At 41.4% G+C, this 25092-nt stretch overlaps 1 protein-coding gene across 1 annotated transcript in view; it reads right to left on the bottom strand.

Moving 5' to 3' along the window:
* CCDC80 (coiled-coil domain containing 80) overlaps positions 1–25092 on the bottom strand; it is a 32191-nt gene that overhangs the window by 3697 nt on the left and 3402 nt on the right. Inside the window, exons 4-7 of the mRNA XM_031455780.2 lie at positions 17436–17592; positions 8529–8665; positions 6774–6922; positions 372–475 (exon numbers count right to left, since the gene is read on the bottom strand). Of these exons, the coding sequence (XP_031311640.2) occupies positions 372–475; positions 6774–6922; positions 8529–8665; positions 17436–17592 (547 nt within the window). The remainder of the gene's footprint in view (positions 1–371; positions 476–6773; positions 6923–8528; positions 8666–17435; positions 17593–25092) is intronic.

Genomic DNA, 25092 nt, shown 5'->3' with positions numbered 1-25092 from the left:
ACACCTAAGTATGACCTAAGTAAAGAATGATACCTGAGTTTTATGATCTTGAGGCAAATTTTTAAAAGATAAACAAGAAGACACATGATACAGATCACTGCAAGTGAAGCAGCAGGTATTTTCAAACACTTCAGTAAAGAATCTGAGGGGGCAGAATATTGAGGGAGAAAAAAAAAAAAAAAACCAGACCCCAGTTGACTAGGGCTCCAGTCTGAAAGCAACTTTATACCCAGTATAATTGAGTAAGTGTCTGGGAATCTCCAGTCTGGGCTGGGGAGTATTTGGATGACCTAAGCTGCTCTGTTCCATTTTAGAATTGACCAGGAAGAGACTGGTGTGGGAGGGCAGTGATGACGAGGCTGCCCGCTCACCAAAATTGCATGCCTGACCACTGAGGGCAGAGAGCTGCTGTGAATAGGCCCAGTCTTCATCATTAGGAGCAGAGATCACCAGCAACCGCCTCCTCCATCGGAACCTGGAAAAGAAGCAGAAGCTGCAATTACTGCTTCAAATAATAGAGGCCAGTGTGGAAAAGCAGAGTAACTTTGGCTGTCATTTTCTTTCTTGCACCCAGAATAAAAAACTGTGACCCTTAGAAATATTCCATAGTTCCTCAAAGCCCAATATTAAACTGTATCACCACCTTTCTTGCATTTTTTCTCTTGTAACTTCACCATCTGCCCACTGTGGCATTTGCATGATGCGTCAGGCATGAGTCTGCTCACCATCCCTGATGAGGTCACCGAGGGGGAGACGAAGTTCTCAGATACAGTGAAAAATGGCCAATATTGGATGTTAAATGGTAGCCACAAAAATAAGGGAATTAGAAGACAACCGGAAAAAACTCAAGTTCTGGTGGAGTCCCTAGGGTTTGGGGGAGGGGTACTTAAGAAATGAATATATGGATAGGAAACAGCACAGGAAAAAAAAAAAAAAAACCTGATAAATTTTAAGTAGGTGACAGTGACAAGAAGAAGGAAAATGGGAAAGTGTCTCAAAGGGTTAAGGAGGGTTCCTGGAAAAACAAGGCCCTACGTAACTTCCTCAATAGCCAGTGGTTCTCCCAGGAGCAAATGCTCGGTCTAAAATATACGCTCACCTCACAGCAAGAACCACCATTCACAGAGCACCCCTATGAAGTAGAATGGGGCTAAAACTTGAGCCATAGGATCTTAGAATGTATAGTAACCTTGTTTCTACTCTCACAGCTCCCGCACAGCAGGGCAGTAGAAAGAGCTTTTGCCTTATAGCAGGGAAAGTTGGTCCATGTTTTGTCACTGCTTCTTTTGGGGTTCCTTGAGCATGTCACTCAATTTATCTAAGTTTTCCCTTAGCTCTAGAGCCAAAAAGCACATCTACTTCAAGGAGGTGTTATAAGAATTAAACTCTAAAACCCATCACTGTAATTTATCCATGTGATGGCATGGATATAGATCATGTTTAAACCTGCAGGCTTCTAGATTGAGAACTCTGTCCTACAAATGGATAAAGTCCATTAACATTTGTCTACTAACAGACCTTGGACATTATCTATCATGATGCCATGCGGTAACCAATTTAATCCTTATGTTTGTGTATCATTTTATAGCTCACATTCATCTATACAATATGCATTCCTGCTCACTAGAGTTCAAGGAGGGCTTGACTTAATTTCCCCATTTTACAGATAACAAAATGAGGCTCAGATAAGGGAGGCAACTTGACTAAGTTGAGTAAATCTAATAGATGGGACCAAAGTACAGATTTCTCTGACTCCTGGGCCAGTGCTTTCCTTCATCCACTACTTGCAGAGGTGCTGATTCTTGGCTGGTGCTGTCAGGGTCCCTAAGAGGGTAGGAAGGAGAGAGGGGTTGCATCCAAGAGGCAAGTGAGTATAGCTGTCTCAAGTTCCACCCTCGCTGAAGAAGGGGTTTTGCTTTCTGCCTTCCGTGCTGGTGACTGCGGGATGTTAGTGCGCTCACTGAGCTGGAAGCCAGTCGATTTTATTCACGGCTTCCCTCCCTGTGCCCCTTCTAGCCTCAGAGTGAACATGAAGAGTTTTCAGTCCCAAAGAAAATGGCCTCTTGGGGGAATAGTGGTTTGGGTGAATGAGAGAAAATGATAGTCTGATGAAATCCAACCTCTGAATGGACGCCTGTAGCAAGGCTCGCCAAGAATTGCTTGCTGTGACATTACGTTCACTTCCTCTGCTTGTTTTTCTTCAAAGGGAAAGAAAAACGAAAATCCCCACTGAGGATAGGAAGATGAATGTGTTTGGCACAAAGGAGGGAAGAGGAGGGTCTGAGACTGTCCGAGGCTTCGTGGGAAAGGGAACAGTGACTGCTGTCGGATCACAAAAAACAGTCTCCCGCACTTTCCCTGCTTCCTTAGGAGGCATGCCAGACCAGCGCTGGCCCCGCAGCCCGCACCCAAGCCAGGCCAGCCTTTCTGGCCCCACGCAGAGCTGCAGGGGATCTTGGAGGGAGCTATTTTGGGTGAGGTATATTTTGGCCTGTTTATCTACGCACCACTGAATACTGTCAGGTTGGAGAGGGATGGAAACTGAGGCTCCCTGTCACAGACACAGCCAAGAGAAGGTCATTTCCCCTAAGTAATGTTCTGTGTCCCACAGACCTTCACATTAAGATACAAGTCAGCATGAAAGGAGCTAACCTCTGTGGGAAGTAACAAGAGGTGTGACTGTGGCCCCAGATCCTTATTTTGGACAAATTGTTTTTCTGTTACTTTAGCTTGTCAGTAAATAAAAATTCCACAAGCTAGGCATGTGTTTGCTTCTCTTAACTGGCATTCCCAAATTACTGTGCATTTGCCCAGTCTTTGGGGCTTCTGTCTCAGAGAAAGGTAATTATAGCCTGAACCAGATCAGTGTCGCTAAAGACCAGACCGGCTTCAGAGTCTGGTCAGCTGAAACCAGGCTGTACATTCAGCAAATTTCAAGGAAAATTCCCATTTGGCTACTAGTTTATTTATAGAACTGTTATTTAAAAAAAAATTCTTTTCAGTTCTCTTATCCTGGGTTTCGATTCTGAAGGTGTTAATCTCCTCCTGTCTCTTTTGATGACATCTCCTCCTGTCTCTCTTTTGATGACAAAAGTTCTCTAAGACCTGAATAACTGGCCTTTGTACTAATAGCCAGTATTTATTGATTACTTCTTTGTGCTAAATTCTGGGCCATCATTACCTTTAGTACTGAATTTACCTTTTATAACAATCTTAAGACTGAATAAACTTACTAGCCCCATTTTGCAAATGAAAAAACTAAAGCGCAAAGAGATCAAGCAATTAGCCCAAGGTCACACAGCTAATACGTGGAGAAACCAGGAATCCAGTTCAGGGCTGCCTTGCTCGTGCCTGTAAGTAATATGTTGTTTCAGTTTAATTTTTAAGATCAGAGATCATTACCAGAGCAATGATTTCATGAGTTGTGACCACAAGTCAGAACAGCCATAGGACATCTAAATTACAGTTACATGCCACTCTGGATAGTCATTAAGAATGTATGCTCCTGAAATAGCAATGAATATAAGAGCCCATAAGGCTCTTACATTAGATGGAAAAATATATTTATATATCAAAGGGCCCTATCCAGTTCAAAAGACTTTAGATGCAAAATATGTATCATGTCTGAAGGATCAAAGAAAATACAAATTCAAATCAGTGAGCAACCTGAATAAGCACTGCAAGCTCTGTGAGTGAACAGAAGTGAGATCATGTCAGCTTTCCCTTTCAAGTTCTGAAGCCCATGACACTGTGGTAATAAAAAGACACTCTGCCTGGAAATAGTGAGAATAATCCCTCAGAATGTCTGTACTTGCAGGTCTCATGGCTGGCCCCAATCCTTGGTTATAAATAATATCAATGAACTGGATGGTAACGGTCTGCTTTAGAGACAGGGTAATCTGAGTTTAACGGGTTGGTTCAGTAGGTATGCATCTTTTTAGTCCGGGAAGGTTGAGAATTAAGGAGAAGTTTGCAAAGAATCGAAATCATAGTAATAACACACATTTTGAAGAAGGATACTGGTTTTCTTTATATAATTTATGTTCTTGTGAAACTTAAAACTTGCTTTAATAAAATGACAGCCTTGAGACTCCAAATTAGAATGTATAATTAACTGGTTTAGATGTATGGTTTTGAGTTGAAATCTTACTAAGTATATGCAGTTATTGAAATATCTGAGAAAACTTTAGATTCACTGTATTTACAAGATTAATTTATTAAACTTACGGATCATTTAAGTACCCAGAAAAGTTTTGCTTGTTTATTTCAAGCAACCGAAAGAAACGTATTAAATGAAAAATGGCTATTTGGCATAATGATATTTAATTACTGAGTCTGTAAGTGAGATCAAACATTATTCAAAGCCCCTTAAAAGTGAGAGCTAAAATTTTCTAGGTTACATATAGAATAATAAAATTTTAAAGCCTAACTTAAAGGTTTAAGAGAAAACTAAGGTCTTGAATTTATAACTTGGATGTATTTAACACTAATTATTAAAATCAAAAGTAAACATCTAAAGAATCTTTTCTGCTTGGAAAAAAAAGGAGAGAAAAGTAAAAGAAGTGAAGAGGAGGAAAGGGGTGGGGAGGGAAAGGAGGGGAAGAAGGAACCCCAAGGGCAACAGGCTCTTATCATCGATAGTCTACATCACTGTTGTCAGAGGGACGGCCTTGCATTAGAAGTCGGTTTTTCGTGCCCCAGGACTGGAGAAGGTGCAATCTGCCCAGAAGCACCCTAGAGCCCTTTCTCAGTCAAGAGCATGGCCTTCAGTCTTCAAGGAGGCATGTACCTTTCATCTCCACTCCAGATCCTGCACTGCACTGAAAATTTGGATGAAGGAAGAACTTCAGTTCCTTTCCGCTCTGAAATCCTGTGATTTGGGGGTATCTCTCTTCACTTCAAACTCTGGGCCTCTGGGTTCCCACTAAAAATAATTCACGTTATATTTTCAAAAAGAGTGTTAGATAAGAATGTAGACTTTGGGACCCAGATTATCCCAGGACCACTAAGTTCCAGAACTGACACCAGCTCAGTGACAACAGAAAGTTATTTAATCTCCATTAGCCTCACCTATCTTGTCTGCAACACAACAGGAGCTGCAGTATTTAGATCACGGGATTGTTGTGAAGATTAAACTCAGGAGGGAAGATGAAGTGGTTGGCACAGAGGTGAACTCACAAAAGATGATTACAGCAGCCTTGGGATGGAGGTAAGGCTACTCTCTACCCCTACTCTCAGGGGTGAGAGATTTTTAAAGCAAGTTAGTTGAGAAGCACAGAGGGAACATACCTAGGAAATTGCAAACTGAAAACCTGGGTGAATGGTAAGTCCTAATGAAACAGGAAGAAAGGGGACAGGGCACAGCCATTCAAAGAATGACAGCAATTAACACCAAAAAATGATGGAAGATTCAACTCCCAGTAGGGCTTGAGGCTCCAGATGGGAGACTTGACTTCTAGTATATCTTGAGTTTCATTATATGCTCATTGTAATACATCAACGTGGTAAATGACACTCCCACAGGCGCCATGACAGCTTCGAGGTTGACCATAAAAGGTCAAAGAGTGGGCGGTGGCCCAGTTCCTGGGAATCCCAGTCCCTTCCCCAGGGTAGTTGGAATGGTCCTCCCACTTGTTGGCATGTGAAGCTACTATAAAAACTGGCAACATTGTGCCTGGCAGCCTCTCTCGCTCCCTTGTCTTTGGAGACGGCCTGCACTCTGTCTATGGAGTGTGTGCCTACTTTTACTTTAACCTGAGCATCCAACCCCAACACCGCGTGGCCTTTCTCTTGCCTTCTGAAACAGCCTACACTCTATGTAGTATGTATCTCTCTAAATAAATCTATCTTTACTCTGTTGTAGCTGGCTCTTAAATTCTTTCCTGCGCAAAGCCAAAGACCCATACTTGGCGAGGCACATCCCATGGACTCACTTGGGACCTAGGACATGGCCCTCCTCTCGCCCCATGCTCATTTTTCCGATATCACTATGCTCTTTACACATTATGATGTTATCTCCTAAGAGACCCAAGCCTCCCGAATCTAGAGGAATTCAGATTATCCGTTTACTAAAATCATGGAATTCTTGACATTGGGGGTGAAATTTCTGCAGCTTTGTACTTCCTAAGGTCCCAAAGATTTGTAGAATTTTCATCCAACATGGGGGATAGGACGGAGAAGGGAAGAAGTAGGGTGATTTTTTTTTTTCTTTTTCTTGTGTGTATGTACCAAAGTTTCCCTACAGTGGTTTTCAACAAACCACACTCCCCAAGGAATCAGGGACCTGAGTCAAGAGAATTTCTCCTCTTCAGGACTTAGTGGAGCTTTTGTTGGTCTCTGCAGTTGGAAGGAAGCAGAAAATCAAGCACAGTGTTCCAAATTCTGTTTGGAACTAGAAGGGACCTAATAAATATATGAAAAAAAAATACTGTATATAAAGCCTTCCAAATTGACTGGCTGAAAAAATTAACCCTCACAAGAGGTCAGAATTCTGTGTCTGTGCCAAAAAAGGAACAGAAAAGGGAGAGAAGACCTATCCAAAGCTACCAAATCAACAATCCAGCCTGGAGCTGACCCCAGCCAGCCATGCAACCAGAGCCACTTCCAACAGGACCAGACTAAGCCAAGTGGCCAGAGTGCCCGGAAGCAGACAGACCTCTCATCAGGGAAGCTGACTCGGCACACATTTGTCTGCTCTGAGTTTCTGGGGGTTCTCATTAGCTCACTCAAAACACACTCCTGCCTGCCTCCTGGAGGTCTCCAAAGTGATGTACCTGGACAGGAAGTTCTCCAGTGACTGCTTCTTGTCTTCTTTGCAAACAATGCCTTCCTTCTTCTGCTTTTCCATGTCTTTGATTCGGGACTGGAAAGTATCGATCAAATCGAACACAGACTTCATTGCTATAGGCACCTCATAATATTGCTGTTGAGGAATAAATAGAAAGTATAATATATAAAGGTGTTTCTTCCCTTGGCCCAGAGGATAGGGAGTTTGGGGGAATTCAGGTGAGCTCCAGGGAAGCCAGAGCCTAGAGGGCTCACTGATTTACAAACTCTCTCCTGCAACAGTACCTCCGCTGATGTTTTGAGTTCTGAATCCATTAAACAACTGCCTTCCCCTTCCATGAGGATTTCTTCTTAACTTCACTCTTTTTATTGGAAAAGGTTTATGCCTTCCTCACCACACATGTCCTCGGCTCACTTTCCTACCTCTGAGACTAAGCCGGTTCCTGATCACTACACAACCGGAGAGAAAGTGAGCAGCAGTGTACCTAGCACAAGAGACTAATGAAATAACACATTAGAGTATCCGACCTGAACAACAGGGGCTTGTTCTGTGGTGATCAGGAATCTACGTAAACACTCTGTGATTCCCAGAGACTATTTTATTGAATAAGCATCACTTAAAATTAGATCCTATTTGCTTATGTATTCTCAGTAAAAATCTGGGATCAGACTTAAGGATAATGAAATCCAGTTTCCTGGATCAAAGCTGTCTGGACTTAACAACAGTAACCTGAGATGGATTTGGGGGCTGGCTGAGCATAATCAGCATAATCTAGAGAGAGAAGCCTGGACATGGCTTAGAGCTATGCCCTCAATGGGAATTTAGTTAAGTCATCAAATGTGAAAGCTGGCAGAGACCTTAGGGATCATCTAGTCCAACCTCTCACATTAAAGGTGCCACAACACAACCGTGGAATCAGTTGGTGAAGGGAAATCTCTTCAGGTTCAGAAAAATACTGCAGGTTGAATCAGCTAGTCCAACAGGCCAGGCAGCCTTTTTCCTATGGATTTTCATGTAAGCACAGCATACTATCATGCTTGGTATGTAGTATTCGTGGTGTATTACAATGGTTAAAACAGTGGGCTTTGGAGCCAAGCTGCATGGGTATGAAGTCCAGCATTAACTGGGAAAGTTGCTTAACTACTCTGAGTCTCTGTTTGTCCTCTGTGAAACAAAGATAATAATTGTTATTTATCTTAGAGGTTTGAGATAAGGATTGTAAATATTTGAGGTGAGTGCCTGGTCTAAGGAAAGCACTCAATAAAGTTAGTTATTATTGTTACAACTACATGGCACAGTTTTTCATGGTTCAGAATCTTTGTCCCTATCATAGGAAGAAAGTAGGTGTAAAACCCTGCTATATTGTCCATGTTGGATCTGGAGATTATCTTCAAGACCCTTCCAAAGGAGGCCTATCTGGCTTTCCTGAAAACAGAAGCCAAACACTCTTCACCTTTTATTCCCAGGGCCTGGTACATCACAGCTATTCAATAAGTGTCTGATGAATGCATGACATTGATGTTACAGAAGAATTTAGTTTCAGCCAAGTTGCTGGACCGTAGGGAGTAATCCAACCCAATATTTTCCATAGACCACATGTCTACACACAAATGCTACAGAACAGTGTAGACTATTTGGAAAATAATTTGTGCTTACTCATATGTCTAATAGAGTCATTGACAAAAAGATGAGTTGCTCTTCTAAGGAGTGAGACCGCATCATCTGAAACAGGAACCCATACCTTGACTCTCAGGTCCACATCCGTGAGCACCATGAAGAAGTCATTATAGGTCATTCCATACTCCTTCCTCAGCTCGCTGATGAGATGCTGGTCTACCAAGTCCTCATCATCCACCACACGCATAGGTTTTTCATTATCTTAAGGCAAATGAAATGTGAATAAATATGGGTGTGAAAAAATAGAAATCAGTGGGAAATGAAGGAGTGGAGGCTCTGAGCTTTCATCCCAGTTAATTAGAACAGTTTTCGTTAGTTGCACATATTGACTAACATTTTGTTTGAACAAAAGTTTACAAATGAATCAATAAGTATAGAAACAAATGAATAAATGAATTCATTTTGAAAGTCACTCTTCCAAAGACAATCAACCCTAGTTCTGCCCACCCTGGTCTTGTGAATCAGAAGGAGCAACGTGGGAGTTAGGCTGCTGAGTCATCCCTGGAAGAAAACAGCCAGCTCATCCTGGGAATGAGCCACCACCCTAACCCACCAGGGAACCAGACCCAGATACTTTGGTTAAGTTTTATTTCATTTTAAAATTTATTTTAGCATGAATTATTTATTTGGTTAAGTCTAAAATCTGTGCCTGTTCCTCCTTTTTCTTATAGAATCACTTTGGGACTCAGTGAAGTATGTATGCCGTTGCTATAGAGAGAAATAAAAAGGTCCATGTTCAAATCTGGTCAATGTGGCACCAAAAAAAAATCAAGCTACTCAAAATACAAATGTTGTAAGTGAATACAATTTCAAGCAAAGAGTTACTGAATTTATGGAAGTTTTTAATGTTATGTATTCTTTCAAATATCAAGGCCTGAAAATAAAGTATTATAATTCTGAATGGTCCCTGAAGATATCACTGGGTTAATGCAAAGCATGAACATGGTAACTACCATATCTGGAAAGCTTTTTTGGAAATGATAGGACAGCTTTATTTACTTCTTCCCTCCAATACAGGTCACAGTGTTTCCTTCAACCCTACTACAATTTTTGACTGCAAAGTAATCCCCTGTATGTTTCAAAAATGTGCAAAAGTTAAAATTAGAAAATATGTGATAATAGATCTATTACAGAAGGAAATCCACCAGTCATCATCAACATTGCTGCTCAGCGAATAGCACTGCAGTAGAAACATCCACAACCTGCAGATACAGAGGTTACACAGCTTGAGTACCACAGAATATGACTTTTTTATTGATAAAAAGGGGGCAGTTACAACTTAACTATTACTCTGGATAATTTGATTAGGATTGTTGAAAGAATATGAACAAGGAGCTTGATTCTCTCAAACAGATCAGAATGAGGGGGAAGAATCTGTTTTCTTCTCCCGAATCATAACAGTTCTTCATGGACGTGGCCAAAGGCATGAAGAGCATATATGTGACGACCAAGTATTATCTGCAAAATAAATATTGATATGCCATATACACATAAACTATTTTAAATGTACATTTTTTGCTGTCATTAATGAAATATAAATTAATTTAAAAGAATTACTAGATTCATGCTGTTGGTTTTGTTCAGTATATCTCATTGAATAAAAACAGCAATTTGCAGAATAAAATGCACTTTATGACTCTAGTCTTGGTTAAAAGAAAATAAAGCAAAAGAAAATACGTCCATACGGGAAAATGCATAGAAAAAAGTCCAGGACATACAGCTGATAACAATGGCTGCCTCTGGGGAGTGGGAAGAGGTGAGGTGGAAACTTTCACTGTTTACTCCATGTAAGTCTACATTATTTAAATCTTAACAAGGAGTATATTTTACTTTGTAGTTAATAATAATACAGGAAATCATTAAAAAGCTGATTTGTAAATATCCTTAACAACTAATATTCTGATTCTGACTTTACAAATCAGATTTTATCTCAAACTTAGAATTGCTATTTTCAATTCTTAACATACATTCATTTTTGCTTTTGTTCACTCAACAAAATATTTGCTGAATATTGTCCTAAGCTGATTCTGTGCTGGGTGCTGGATTTAGAGATAAGTAACGTGGACAGAGTTCAAGTTCCTAATTACAGTCGGAATTAGACATTAACATCTACCTAACAGGTAAAGACACAAAAACCATTGAACGGCTGAGATAAGAGGAAATTGGAGATTGTAGTAGATTTCAGAAATGGTCCCGATTCTCCACCCTTGCCTGTGTTTACACTCTGCCCAGTAACTGCACCTCCCTGTTATGGCAGATGGGTTGAACTGTCCTGCCTTTTGATTCTGAGCCCATCTATACTGCTTTCCTTGGCCAGGGTTCACCAATGTTTGAAAAAGTGACACAAACAGAAGCCAGAAATGGGCCGGTACATGTACGATTACTCTTGCCTCTGCCATGGCCGTGAGACTACGTCCATACCAGCCTTCTGAAGGATAAGTCAAGCCAAGTGACTCTGGTGTCCTCCCAGCCGGGGCTACCCCAGGTTAACCAACAGCCAGTTGACCCCTAACATATGTGCAGGCCCAGCCAAGATCAGCAGAAGTACCTAGCCCACAGACAGCTGACTGCAAACACGCGAGCAAGCCTAGCCAAGCCAAGCCTAGCCAAGCCAAGCCCGGATCGGCTGAACTTTTCAGACTTGTGACTAAGTGAATGTTTAATGTCATATGCCACTGAGGTGTGTGGGTCTTTATTACATAGCCTTCTTGTGGCAATAGATAACTGACACAGACACCATCTGTCCCAACCCAGTCACATAATTGAGGATGAAACTAAGACTGCAGTGGGCACTCTGGTGTGTTGCCCAGATCCCACTTTCACAACTAAGGCTGCTATGAATGTCAGCAGCTGAATTCCTCTCTGAAAAATATTCTTAGAAAAGAGCTGCCTCTCCCCTAACTCACCCTCACAAGGACACAGCCCAGATTCAGTGGTTGCTGCGGTGAGGGAAGGTGTAGGTATAAAAGGGATCCCCCTTGCCTCAAAGAGAGCAACTCTGAAGAGTCAGTGGCATTACAATTCAAATTCTCCCTCTGCCGTCCTGTGTCCATCACCCCTCATAGGCATTATTCCCCAGAATACGCTTCACTAACCTCTCGCATGCAAATCTCAGAGTCTCAGAGTCTGTTTCCCAGAGAACCAACTTATCGCGGCGCCACGAAGGGAGCAACTCACTCAAGTTCACGTTGCTAGTTAATAAAAGAGTGAGGGTTGGACTCAGATACTGTGACCTCACTCTCATCCAGTGCTCTCTCTACTTTCACAAAACACATCACACTCAAAGGCAGAGAGGACCCAGGACTATGAGTTAAGCCAAACTTCGTTCTACTAAGATATGGCAGGGGAAGGTGGGGGGACGGTTCACATGCTATTTTCCTTTGGCATTCTGGTCTCTCCAGTGTCATTCACCGTGCTGCACCACCATACCTTAATAAGCTCTGTCCTGGAGTAATGTAAAACATAAATAGAACATATTTATAAGGTATTAAAAATACAACTATCCTATCCAAGAAGTCAGTACCAGCCAAAAATCTCATGGTTGTGCTTTGGATAAATCTGGAGGCGAAGACTCCAGCGGAGGCCGGACTTCTTTTATCTCAAGAATACTCCCAAGATTGCTGAGCGGTCCTTAGTACGTTATTTTAGTTCGGATAATATTAGCCACCTCCAGCGACTTCCTTTTGATTATAAACAGGTAAATTTAAGTGATTTTGTCTTTAATCCACTTGCTCCTATTTTACCCTGTGAATGGGTCATTCACCTGCCTAGCGCCCCGTTGTGGGAGGAGTGACTGGATCACAGGGCTGGGTGGGACCGGCCTGGCCATTCCCGATCACAATGCTGCTGCTCTCTTCCAGCCTTAGAAGGAGCTATTTGTCTTATCTATGAAGAATGTGCCCTGCCAGTTGCTTCTCTGTCCTACAGACTGACTCTACTAAAACTTAAAAGTTATTTAAAATTTATTTGAAAAATATTATTTAGAAATCTTCAGTGACTTCATGTGTTTTACCATATAAAGTTTGAATTCTTTGCCCTAGTATTTGAAATCCTCTAAAATTTGGTGCCAATCTGCATTTCTAGCCCTCTCTTCTTTTCTATCCTATACCCAATCTTCTGCTCTAGACCAAATCGAGCTGCAAATCAGAATCACTTGAGCAATATTTTAAAAACAGATTCCTGGACCCCAACCTCAAACTAGGTCAGTACCTTGGAGTAGGGAGGGGACCTGGGAATCTGAATTTTCATTCTAATTTATTAAGAATACCCATAAATTGAGATTAAAACACTAAAAACAAAGCATAAGCGTTCCTGAAACATAGGAAAAGATGTTCAATCATAAAAAAAAAAGAAATGCAACTCAACACTGCACCACACTGAGATACCATTTTTAACACCACATTGGCTAAAAACATTCACAGGTTTGATCACACACTCTACTGAAGAGGTTTGGGGAGATAGATATTCTTACACATTTCTGTTGCAATTACAATATAATCCAACTTGCATGGACAGAAATCTGATGATATCTACCAAAACTAGATATGTTTTCCATTTAGCCCAACAATCCTCCTTCTCAAAATCTATTGTAAAGATGTACCCACATGCATAGAGTGACATATATACAAGGTCAGTTGTGACATTGTTTATAATAACAATATACTGAAAGCAATCCAAGTGTCCACCAACAAGGGAAGTGGTTAAATAAATTATGGTCGAATCTCACAATGGTTTAATAAAGAATGAGAAAGATCTCTATACACTCATAAGAAAAGATCTCCAGGAAATATATTTAAATGAAAAAGCAAAATGCAAAACAGTATATGTAACATACTATAGTTTGTATTTAAAAAGGAGACCACAGGTATTTACATTTATTTGTGTTTGCAGAAGCATTCAGTGGATAAACAAGGAATTATAAATACTCCTATGGGGGCAGAGACTAATAACATAAAGGTCAGGAATGGGTGTAAGACTTGTCTGTGTATGCCTTTCATGGAACTTAGACTTTAGAAACCAAAAACTATTTTTTTAATTAAATAAAAATGAAAAGTAAAGTCATCACTATAAAAAAAAAAAAGTCTATTCAGTTTCAAGTCCCCTCCTTTAAATCCACCCCTTTTTCAAAATTCTCTGACACATACGATACCTTCTGTAATGCCTGTGATTGGAAGAGCTCATCTCCCCACCACATTCTTCAAGCACTTGTTTTGTACATTTGACTGATCAGGTGCTTTTCGCCCCTTGATTGTCAGGGGTTAATCTTGACACTGATACACTTGATGTTGGAGGCAGTGGAATGGGATGACTGGACAGGCTAGGGGATGGCCTCTTTAGCCTCTAGGGCACAGAGTGACTGACAATCAAAGACTGAATAAACAGAGAGAGACACTGCGGGCAGTGTCTGGAAATCTGATCACTCACCCAACCTTGTCTCCCAGCTCAGGGTGGCAGGGTCTAGAGAAGGCAGCTGCCAGGCCTTGTCACCACTGAAGAAAGGAGGAATTGGGGCAAAGGGTCAATTTTTCAGGTGCTCCTGAGGGAAAGCAGCATTTTTTGCATTGTTATGGATCCTGACAGTTGTGAAGTTGTCCATAAAGAACAATTCTCTTCAACAGGATCAAAGACAGAGTATTTTAGGCTAAAATGTATTCTATCATTTTCTCACTCATAGGTTATTTTAGAGATTCACCTATAAATTCCCTACTTATATGAAGAAGGAAGCAACACTTTTCCTGTTGCCACATTCCACTTCCATCAACTTTTCCACCTCCCTTTTTTTCGATTCCCCTCCAATTCTTCTTCCTTCAAAAGAAGCTATCAAAGAACTGCCTTTGCCCCATAAAAATATCCTGTGTTCTAGCCCTTAAAATTTGGTGATCAATACCAGTGTTAAAATACTTTTCATCTCTTAATTTTGCTAAACATATAAATGTAAACATGTATATTCATATGCCTGCTGTGTTTCCCTCCCACTTCTCTTTTCACTCTGCAATAAAGTGTCTTTAGCCAGCAACTTCCTGTAATCTGACACTGTCTATAATCCATCCTCTTAACATAGACACCAATAGTCCTATCTTACAGTAATATAAATATATTTATTGAAGTACAGTCAGTTTACAATGTGTCAGTTTCTGGTGTACAGATAATATTTTAAATATCTCTAACAACTAAGAATGGCTTTAAATGTTAGGTCATTCTAAAGCCGCATGTGTAATATACTCTGGGCTGGTAAAACCAGATGGGCTTATTCTGCACTAGAATTTGCTCAAGCATGAATAACTTCCCTTAGGCTAATGACTAAAATCTTAAAGTAAGTTTCCCAGTGTTTGTACATCCATCATCTATAGTTCAAATACATTTAGCAAGACGGACACGCTGGTGAGTACAGCCCACACTGTAGTTGGATGTGGGCCTCTGCTTTTAAGGCCCAGTAAAAGTCTGGAAGAGTAGAGAGTGCTTGATTTATTTTTAAGAAAAGTTAAGGCCATCTGATAGATTTCCAGCTAAAAATCGGTCAAGGCTGGAGATTGGTTCACTGAGACCACGTCTCATGCCAATTCCTATTTTCTCATGGCCAACTCCCAGACTTGGCTGGAAGTGCCACGGCCTTTCCCATAAGGGTAACCTGGGACATGACACAAGGAGAGAAAGGCCTTCCAGGAATTAGATGAGGAGCAAAATAAAAGGCTCCCCAAATCATGTCCAAGCTGCCACTCAGTGAGTGGCAAACACCCAAATCACAATACCTGATTCCAATAAGGCAGAAAAGAAAACCCCAGTCCTCTACAGCTCAGATTCAATCCAGATGTCTAAAAAACACAGCAGGATTAAAGTTAAAATTTTGCCAAGGCAGTACCAGATGCCTGTAACAGGACCATATAGAGGTTGAGGTAGAAGATACAATGATTTTTCCACACTTCTCTGAAGTCAGGCATGAGAATGCTTGGTGTGAGTTGGTGGGTAACACCTGGAGGAGGAAGGCTTTCACCACCGGCCGGCACCGGTTTCTGCACTGGACTGAGCATCTGCTTCCTCTCTGGACATCTGGATCACAACCAAGCTCACTGGCTCTTGCTATTATTTGAAAATCCAGGAAGCCAAGGGTTGAATCCCAGTTAACCACTGACTCTGTGGCTTTGTGGTATTAGTCTCTTGGGCTTCAGTTTTGTCACCAAGAATAGTAAAGCAGCCTGACCTTCAAGAGCAGTTGTGAGGGTTCACTGTTAACATGGGGTAATCAGCAGAAAGAGATTACAAGTATTTTTCAGTTACAGGTGTTCTAGTCCCTGTGACAGCTCATTGATCTCCAGGTGGCTGCCAGATCAAATGATGGTGATGATGACCACAATAATAGCATTTATTACGTGACAAGTATTTACATACATTATCTTATTAAATCCTCATCATCGCCTGTGAAATAGACATAAATACATTCTAAGCTGACACTTAGGAAGTAACTTGCCCAAGATCACACAACAAATACCTTGGGCCTGTGAATCTGAACCCATTTCTTTGACTCCAGAATATCTTTTGTGTCTGTCTTCCATTTGTATGATTACTATTGTTGCTGGTAATAATGCTCTCTCTCTCTTTTTTTAATCCCTTCCAAACATACACACAGCATAGGGATAAATGTCCACAAACCAATCACTGATCCACAATGACTTACATTGGAAAGGATGCTATTTATTTACCTCTGGAGCTATCTCAGGGTAAGGTGAGCTAGTAACAACAGAGAATGCATAACTGAAACTTCACACCCAAATAAATTTGACAGGCCTGCTGTCCAACATTGTACCTACAGTAAACAATACTGTATCGTGAACCTGAAAATTAGTTAAGAGGGTAGATCTCATGCTAAGTGTTTTTACCACAATGAAAAATGTGATTTAGAAACTAGACTATATTAAAATCAAATTGACATTACATAATTATGACTGACATATTCAATTATACCAAGATCACATAACAGAAAAATCTGTGATATATATCTAAAAATCTGTGAAAAAATGCTATATGTATTGAATTTAAATGTTAACTAATGGGGAAAGTATGTTTTATATTCTTGCAGATGTTTTCAGATGAAATTATTTTATGAAAAATATGCAGAATATGCAAACAGTACAATAAGAAGGATTTTCATTATAGTTGAAACAGCAATTTTAAAAAGCAGAGAATCCATGTAAGAAAAAAAAATTTTTAAAGAAAATTAAACTCTAGAGATGTAATAGTTATAAAAGAAACTGGGTGGGTCAGATCTGGGGCTGCTGACTATGAGGCCTAACTGCTCACAGTAAGTCCTGCAATGTTCCCATGGGAACTGCAGTGAGTCAGACCCCAGCTGCCCAGCGCTGAGCTGTGTGCCTCACATGCATCATTAATATGAAAAATTGTGAAAACTCTACACTCAGCCAAATTCTTCTGCTCTCCAAAGGACGTGGGTGCAGTTCAGTTCACATTTCCAGTGACTTTTCATTTAGCTTCACGGCTTCTCTCAGCCCTGGTTAATTCCCTCCCCAGCCTTGCCAGAGTCAAGGACTCCCAGGGGTCTTGCAAGGTTCCTGTCTGCGAGGGAGTTGCCTGCAGCGTGAAGGCTGCGGAAGGATCAGAGGGTGCTGATCCCAGGCAAGGAGACTCGGGGTTCAGAAGAAATTGCTGGAATACCTCTCCGGTTCTCCAAACTGCCCCTCCCACCCCGTATTACCTCTCCCGTTTTCCTCCACCTTACTGACTTTCAAACTACAGAGTGCTTGCATGTTTTTCATTTTAAAGTGCCAGAAACTTAAACCAGACCCATCTGGAATGATTATATAAGTAGTTAGGCGGACTGACATTTGTTACCACAGGAAAAGCACCCTCCTCCCCATATCTGGATTTTCCTCTTGATTCCCCACCGACCCCACCCATAAGGTGTGCCCCACCTTAGCGATGAGAAAAACAATAATATAATTTAAATGTTTTAGAGAACCTAGCTGGAAGTGGTCGATTTTCATGGTACTATTGCTGACGGGGCCGAAGATGGTGATCACGGAGACCTTCCTGGTGGCCATCTTGCAGAAGTTTTCCAGATATTCATCCCGCTGCTGAACGTACATGTTGTTCTCAGCCTTAGGAGCGGTGATCAGCTGCAGGTGGGCGAAAGCAAGCAGATGTTAACTCACAGCGAGTATTTCACACTGAGGCAAAATCCAATGGGGGGAGGGCTGGTAGTGGCTGACACCTACACTATAAAGAAACTAGACTGTTTGGTTGGATAGTTAGCAATAATTAGGGCCAAACAAGATCATTTGGAAAGGCTTTTTTTTTTTTTTTTTTTAATGGTTCCAGGCAGCTTCGAGTTTTCTACTCCCTTCCACTATTATTTACCTTCCTTACCAGACTCTATGTGTCTTGGTGTTCTCATTTGTGAACTGTACACAGGAACACTTTATTTGCAAGGCTGTTGTGAGCTTTACATGAATACTTGGCAAGTAATAAGTGTTCAATAAATGCTCTCTCCCTTCCTTTATTTTGTCTTCATTATCTTAATTGGCTGCTCAGACATTTGTGAATTCAGTGGTTGCTACTATTATTTCATGTCTCACAGAGTTGAGTTTCATAGCCAGGACTTGGGCACTATGAAACATTCAACGGCTGAGAATTTTATTAGGCAGCCTTGCAGAGAATTTTTAGGATGGCCTTTCAGCTTAGTTTTGTCACACAGAATATATTCATCGTCACACTGGGCCTGTACAGAGCTCATGGTGGACATCTTTGAAGTTGGAGTCCTCCAACAGGACAGATTTTACTCTTTTAGTCCAGCCTTCTCTTCAATTCAAATCTGGTATTTCTCACCCACCCCCTCATGTCTTTCACGCCCACTTTGAACCCCTGACTTCTGGGGAAAAAGAAGACAAAGCAATTGAAAGAGATTCTTTGGTCACCAACTATCTGGGAAAACATGTATTTCATTATTTTGGATAAAATGAGGATACTCTCACTTTTTAGGGCTCCCCTTGAGTCCTCTCCCTAAGAATGTCTCCATTTTTTAAAATTGAAGTATAGTCAGTTTTAATCTCGCCTGATAGAAAAGCCTTTCTACTCTTGGGATTATTTTTGTTGCCTTTTCTTAGCCTTCTCCAATTTTACCAGGTTTTGCCTGAGCAGAAACCAAAGCTGCGTACCACACTGCACGAGTGTGTAGGTGTGGTGCTGTTCAGCTTGGAGGTGGAAGGACATAAAATTTCATTCTGAAATGGCCATGTCTTTGTTGATCTCTTTGACCCCAAACAGCTCACTAGGCTGATGTCTGCAGTAAACACTGTCCAGCTACCCTTTGCAGGCTCATCACTGAGCTCAGAGGCCAGTCTCTCTATGCTTTCTTGCATTCAACTACGTTCAAATTTATCAGCCACTTTTCTACTGACCCATCTAACCTTATAAAATATTTCTGAAGTTTGTGGCTATTAGCTTGGCATTTTTCAGAGGGGAAGTCACCATGTTGTTAACCTCTTTATCAAATACTTCATCATAGTGGTAATAAATCTGGTCTCAGCTCATCCTGCTGTTTATTTTTCTCTGTCAGAGATGTGTTTATTGCTGCCTGCAGGCCTTCCCTTTTAAGAATTCTCTGTGCTTGACAAAATATGATCCTTCATGGAAATGAAAATGATTCAATAAGCTTTTAAGTGGAACATTAACAAAGGTTTTTCTGGGATGAAGTTTTTTTTTTCTCAGATTGTTATTTATTTTAAGTAAACATGATTTCATCTACTTTTGATTTTGCATTTATATGCCTTTTCAGGTGGACAGGATGCATAGGAAATGCTTGTTTTAGAAATATAATTTTCCAAGAGGAAAAACAATAAAATTTCCAATTTATTCATTGATTCATACTTAGCCTTAAAAAAGATGCCAATTCCTATTTGAGGTGGCTATAAAAAGATATGGTGATGGTATTTTTGCCTTGTTAGCTTTTAATTAGCTATGTGACATTTGAAAATATTTCTTGAGGTTTTGATGGTAGCCCATTTCTGAGAGTTTTATTTTCAGTTGGTATGTTTTAGGTTTTTCTTTCTGGCTTTTCTTTGCTTCACTATATTTTAAAAACAATCTTTTTTTCCTTTAACAGAGGCACTGGGGATTGAACCCAGGACCTTGTGCATGCCAAGCAAGCACTCTACCACTGGGCTGGCTACACCCACCACCCACAGATACACTATTTTGAAATAAATAAAATGGATGCTTAAGCAAGAACACAAAATAGTCAAAAACAAAGGTAAGATTTACTGGAAATGATTTTGGAATCCCTGTTCTAAATGAAGAGTAAGCCCATATTTAGAATATATACTAGATGACTGATAATTCCCTGCCTCTGGAACTTCAAATCCATATATAGACGCCATCTTTCATGGACCTCATGGACAGATCATGACATGACAAGATTTTAAGAGTCCTCAAAGCCCCCTATGGTCTTTTTCTCCCCCTTGTGTATAACTGGGAATTTCAGAGAATATATAATCATACTGAACCTCATCCTCCCTAGCCGAACAGCTTCTCCCATGTACCTGAACCCAGTAGCCTTAGGCTGTGGATAGCAGTGGGAATGGCACTTAAATAAATAAAGAGCTCTGATGTTTACTTTCACCACAGGCCCTTTGCCCCTGGAAGCCTTGACCCACCTGGGAGGTGACATTCATTTAGCATGACTCATTTCCTAGTTTCGGGCCCTCCACAACCTGACCTCAGACTCTCCTGCTAACCTTTCCTCCTCCTCCTCCCTTGTGTGACCTCTTCACCCTCCCTGTAACCAGAGGGTCTGAATTATGAAATGAGACGGATCTGGGCAGAGGGGCATAGAGAAAGCGTGACTGCAGTCAAAATTGGAGGGCCTGCATTTTAGCCCTAGCTCACTCCCTGGCTACTTTGTAGCCTCAACAAGGCCACTTGCCCTTCTGAACCTTAGCTTTTTCATCTTTACAATGGAACAGCTTCCCTACCAGCTCATAAAGTAGAATCAAGCAAAGAATATTTGTGTGTGTGTGTGTGTGTGTGTGTACAGGCTGTGTGTACCAGAGCACCATGGATATATGTTGCCTCTGAAAAATTAATTTACTCACATTCCTTCCTCTGCCTTGACTCACATCACCCTTTTAACCCAGAAGGCCCTCCCCTCGCCTCTACCTTATCAGAATCTGAGTCATTCTTCAAACGCAGCATCCCCCCTGAAGCCTGTTCTAGCCCACAGTGATCCCTTTCTCCTTTTAATTTTCATTCTTGTCTGCACGGCTCACCTGGAATTTACGCGTTTCCTTGCTGTACCATTTTGTTTTATGTTATGTCATGTCTCCTCACTAGAGTCCAGATTCCTCAAGGCACTGAAGCCCCAGCCCCATCACTGCTGTGCAGAAAGCAGGGGCACAGCGCTGGCCTATTATGGTCCTCAGGTTACAAAGACAGAGGAGGGGTCCCCTGGGTGCAGCCCACACACTGTTGGTAAAGACACTCTCCCTTACATTTACTCTGCTCCTCGAGTTTGCATCAGGGAAAGCAGAGGAGGCTGATCAGCTGAACATATCTCGGGGATCCTTTCCCTGTGTATTGACATCTACGCGCCACTCACTTTCTAGTGTGCCAGTGTCTCAAACAGTGTTTAAAACGGTAACCATTTCCAGTCCCTTCTTCCTGAAAAGAGCATTCTAGAACTTCCAGTAAACATTATTGTCTGGCACTTGGTCTCTTTCCAGTTTGGTGGCGACAAATCAGTGCATGTATCATGGATTTAGAATTGTGTTGTTCTTTTTTATGTTCCTGTTCCAACACTCCTGTGGTGTGTTGGCACAAGGAGCCTCGGAGTATAATGAAGCCAGTTTGCATAAGTAAAGGGCACAAACAGGAACGGGAAGATGCCAGGGAGAAGATATTTTAAGTCTCAGCTCATCCTAAATATTGTGTTGGGCTCAAAACACTAGATTTTTACAGGATTCAGAAAAATTGCACTCCAGCTGGTAGTCTGCCTTAGTAAACCAGAGCTTTATATCCTTTTCTAAAATTAAACCAAATAAGGGGGAGGGTATAGCTCAGTGGTAGAGTGCATGCTTAGCATGCAAGAGGTCCGGGGTTCCATGCCCAGTACCTTCATTTAAACAAATAAATAAATAACCCCAATTACTTCCCCTGCCACCCTCCCCCAAAATTAAAAAGAAATAATACTGTAAAATTAAACCAAATAAGTAGATTGTTGTCCCAATATCCAAATCTCTGAGGTAAGGTTAAAAGTATTAACGCACTTGAATTACTGGAGAGTTTGAATTACTCCAAAGAATACTTATACTTGAACTTGAATCTGTGTAATTCAGCATTCTGAGGCTTCTTGTTCGTTGACAAGTAGGTAGATCTCAGGGCACCATGTGATGGCTTTTCAGCCATTCTCCACATAGTCCAAGGTTTCAGTGATAACAGCTTATCTATATTCTCACAGTTGTCCAGCCCAAACAGACACCAACCAGTCCGAGGGACTAGGTCCACTGCGATTCAATCTGCTGCTCTCCACTCACTGCTGGGAAAGCTAATGAGTTGAGGTGCAGAGAACTAGCTGCGTATTAAAGGTAGAAACGCTGCATTGGTGCTGCTCAGCACAAAATGTGGGCAGTTGGTATAGCTTATCATTTATCTGAGGCTGAAAATGAGTTTTAAGGTGTCTGTATTGATTAACAGGGTAATTTCTCAGTTTCCCCTCCACTTTGTGGCGTACGCCCACAGGAAGCTCACACCCACGGACAGGCAGATTGGGACTATGGCTTAAGCCTGTGCTTTAAAAATCAAGCAGATCTGAGTTCGGTTTCTGGCTTTGTCACATATTAACTGTACATCTTGGGAAACTTCTCAGCTTCTCTAAACTTCTGTTTCCTCCTCTGTAAATGAAGTCCTTCCTCATGGGATTGTTGTAAAAATTAAACCACACAGTCTCAGCAAAGCATCCTGCAGGATGTACCTCTTTCAACTGACTGGCTAAGAAGCAGGGAGTTTGGAGGCTTGACCTCTGGCCTAAGAATAGGACACCTGGCTCTACCTGCTGCTCCTTTGAAAACCACTAGGATGCTGTTCACCCAACCATAACCTATACCATCACTGCCAGTGTTTCTAAGTAAGTAGGTAAGTACAGTTAGGTGATATTTTCACATCTAAGAATGATATAAATACATGCAAAACACTTCAGTTTTATGATTAATTGAGTTGAGCACCAGGTTACTGAAAATCAGAAAAGATGAGCTAAGAGGCTTGCACAATTTCTTGGAATGCAAACTTCATTTCAGTTTGAGCACATTGGTTAGGTTGAGGCCAGTTGGAGGGATAAGATGTCAGCTGTACTTTAACAGTTTGGAGGCTGCTAAGCCTTAATACACATTAATTGAATCACTGAAACTTCCTAAGCAACATCTGCCATGTTTGGTGGAAAAAAATGAATGGGAAAAAGATAAATGGCACCAGCAAAGTCTTTTACCCAGAAACACTGGTCTCCTCTCTGACTGGCAGAAAAGACTCTTTTCTCTCCATCTTTTGATTTTACATTATGTTTATTTCCTCGTATCTTTTTAAGTCCATTCGTATATTAGATGTCCTTAGCTCTTCAGAGAACATTTTTTTTTTACATGATCATCAGCTGGGCACACACGGAATTGCAAGACTGAAATGCCTCCTGTTGGTACTTCCTTTCTAATAACAATCCTGGTTCTCTCTCCAACCCCAAAGAGCAACCCTGCCCTGAGCAATCCCAGCTGGTTTCTGTTTTGCCTCACATGACATCAGCAGAAGCTGTCGTTTGAGTTTCATTTGCTAGAAATTTATGATCAGGGATACTGTTAAAAGCAGAAAAGACCCAGCTGGGCTTTCAAATCCCTGACTAAGGGAGTGGGGAGAAAGAGAGAGAAATGAAAGGCATGACTAATATCAGGGATATAATATGAAAACCCCTTTCTTTGGACTCACAAACTAGAGGCAGTGGAAGTATTTGCCAGATGGGTGCACAATTACAATCCTGACATTTTACCCATGATTATTTTCCCCCCAGTTAAAACCTGACCATGAGGAACACTATGCCTGCTCTGTTGGCCAAATGGCCAGGGTTGGGTGATGTGCTTTAGCAAGCTGGACAGAGTCCCAGGTACTCAGGAAGAGAGCAGCAGAGCACACCACTGATGCTCTCCCATACCCCCAGAGAGAGCAGTTTGCCCCCACAGGGTCTGTCGCAGGTGGAGTTCTACTCTAAAATCAGTGATTCTTTTTGGTCCTGATTGGAACATTCCCATTTAAACTTACATACTCTGGGAATAACCAAACAGCTGTTAAACTACTCTAATAGTCAACCTATCTTCTGCTAGCCTAAGTTTACACATTTACTTTAAGGCTCTGGTTAAAAACAAGAAACAGAGAGTCTGGGGATAAGCCCCACCCATGATAAACATCACAAGGCACTCTGCCCTGAATAATATTTCACATGCACATTTAACTTTTTGAAACCACTGAAGATAAATGGACACCAGAGTCACTTTGCTCAGATAATTAATCTAAATTTAGTTGGAAAAACTAAAAGACCCTCTGAAAGATGCCTTCAGAGGTGAGTGTCTGTCTCTTTTAATGGTGGGCATGCAGGGTGTGGAGTCACCGTGTGCCTTCAGCAGGATAGGTGCTGTCCTCAGTGGCATGAAACAGCCCCCTCCCACTCAGGTATCTGACAGAATCATTCCTGGCTCGCATTATCCAACATTAATTTATTGATTTTTTTTTTCTCTGAAGTAACTGCATCGTGCGCTTTTCATCCTAGACAGCCTGGAGTAAAATGATGGCATTAAGAAGCTAGGGGTAAAATTTTAGAAGGGCACTAAAAGAGGGACAAGGAGACATTAAGAGAAGAGCGAATCTTCATCACTCATGAGAACTGCCCTTACATTTAGGATTGTGCTTATTCTTGTCCGAAGCCCTCTTGGACTTTGACTAGATTCTAGTATCATCCTTTGGATGGTGGCAAGGAATGGCCAAAAGAGTTACTGAGATGGACCTGTAACTTGGGGCACTCAGAACCACAGGCAAAGTAGAAGTAAGGACTTTGTGTCCCCTTTTAAACACACATACACACACACATGCACACATACATACTAGCATGCACGCACACACAAGCTCATTTTCTAGAGGCTCAGGAGAAACTGTCATGACATCTTGACTCTAAATTCAGATGTAACTCTAGGGCATTGGAGACTGGAGCAATTAACCCAGTTCCCCACACTCCATTCTTTTCTCTTCCTACTGGTAGTTGGGCAGTGGTAGGGGAGGCACCCTTTAGGGGAGACGATTTTAGCTAGCTGGTTTTAAAGGTATTCATGAGGGCAGATCAACAAGGACCCTTCCCCACTCCCGGTCACATCCACTCCCCACCCAGGCTGCTCTACTTCCCCTTTGAGTCTTCCAATTGTCCAATTGTTGGCAGAGACCTAGTTAGGGGGGAAGGGAGGAAACCTGCCATGTCCCCCAGACACATGCTTCTAGTTCTTAAGTTCATCCAGAGAGAAACCCTTTTCCTAAACTGTGACCACAGTCAATGCATTCCATTTTAGGAACTCCTTCATTCTCCTTTTATTCTTTGAACTTGG

This window comes from Camelus dromedarius, chromosome 2, assembly GCF_036321535.1.
Source record: "Camelus dromedarius isolate mCamDro1 chromosome 2, mCamDro1.pat, whole genome shotgun sequence".
Taxonomy (NCBI): domain Eukaryota; kingdom Metazoa; phylum Chordata; class Mammalia; order Artiodactyla; family Camelidae; genus Camelus; species Camelus dromedarius.
This window is presented reverse-complemented; position numbering and strand designations above follow the sequence as displayed.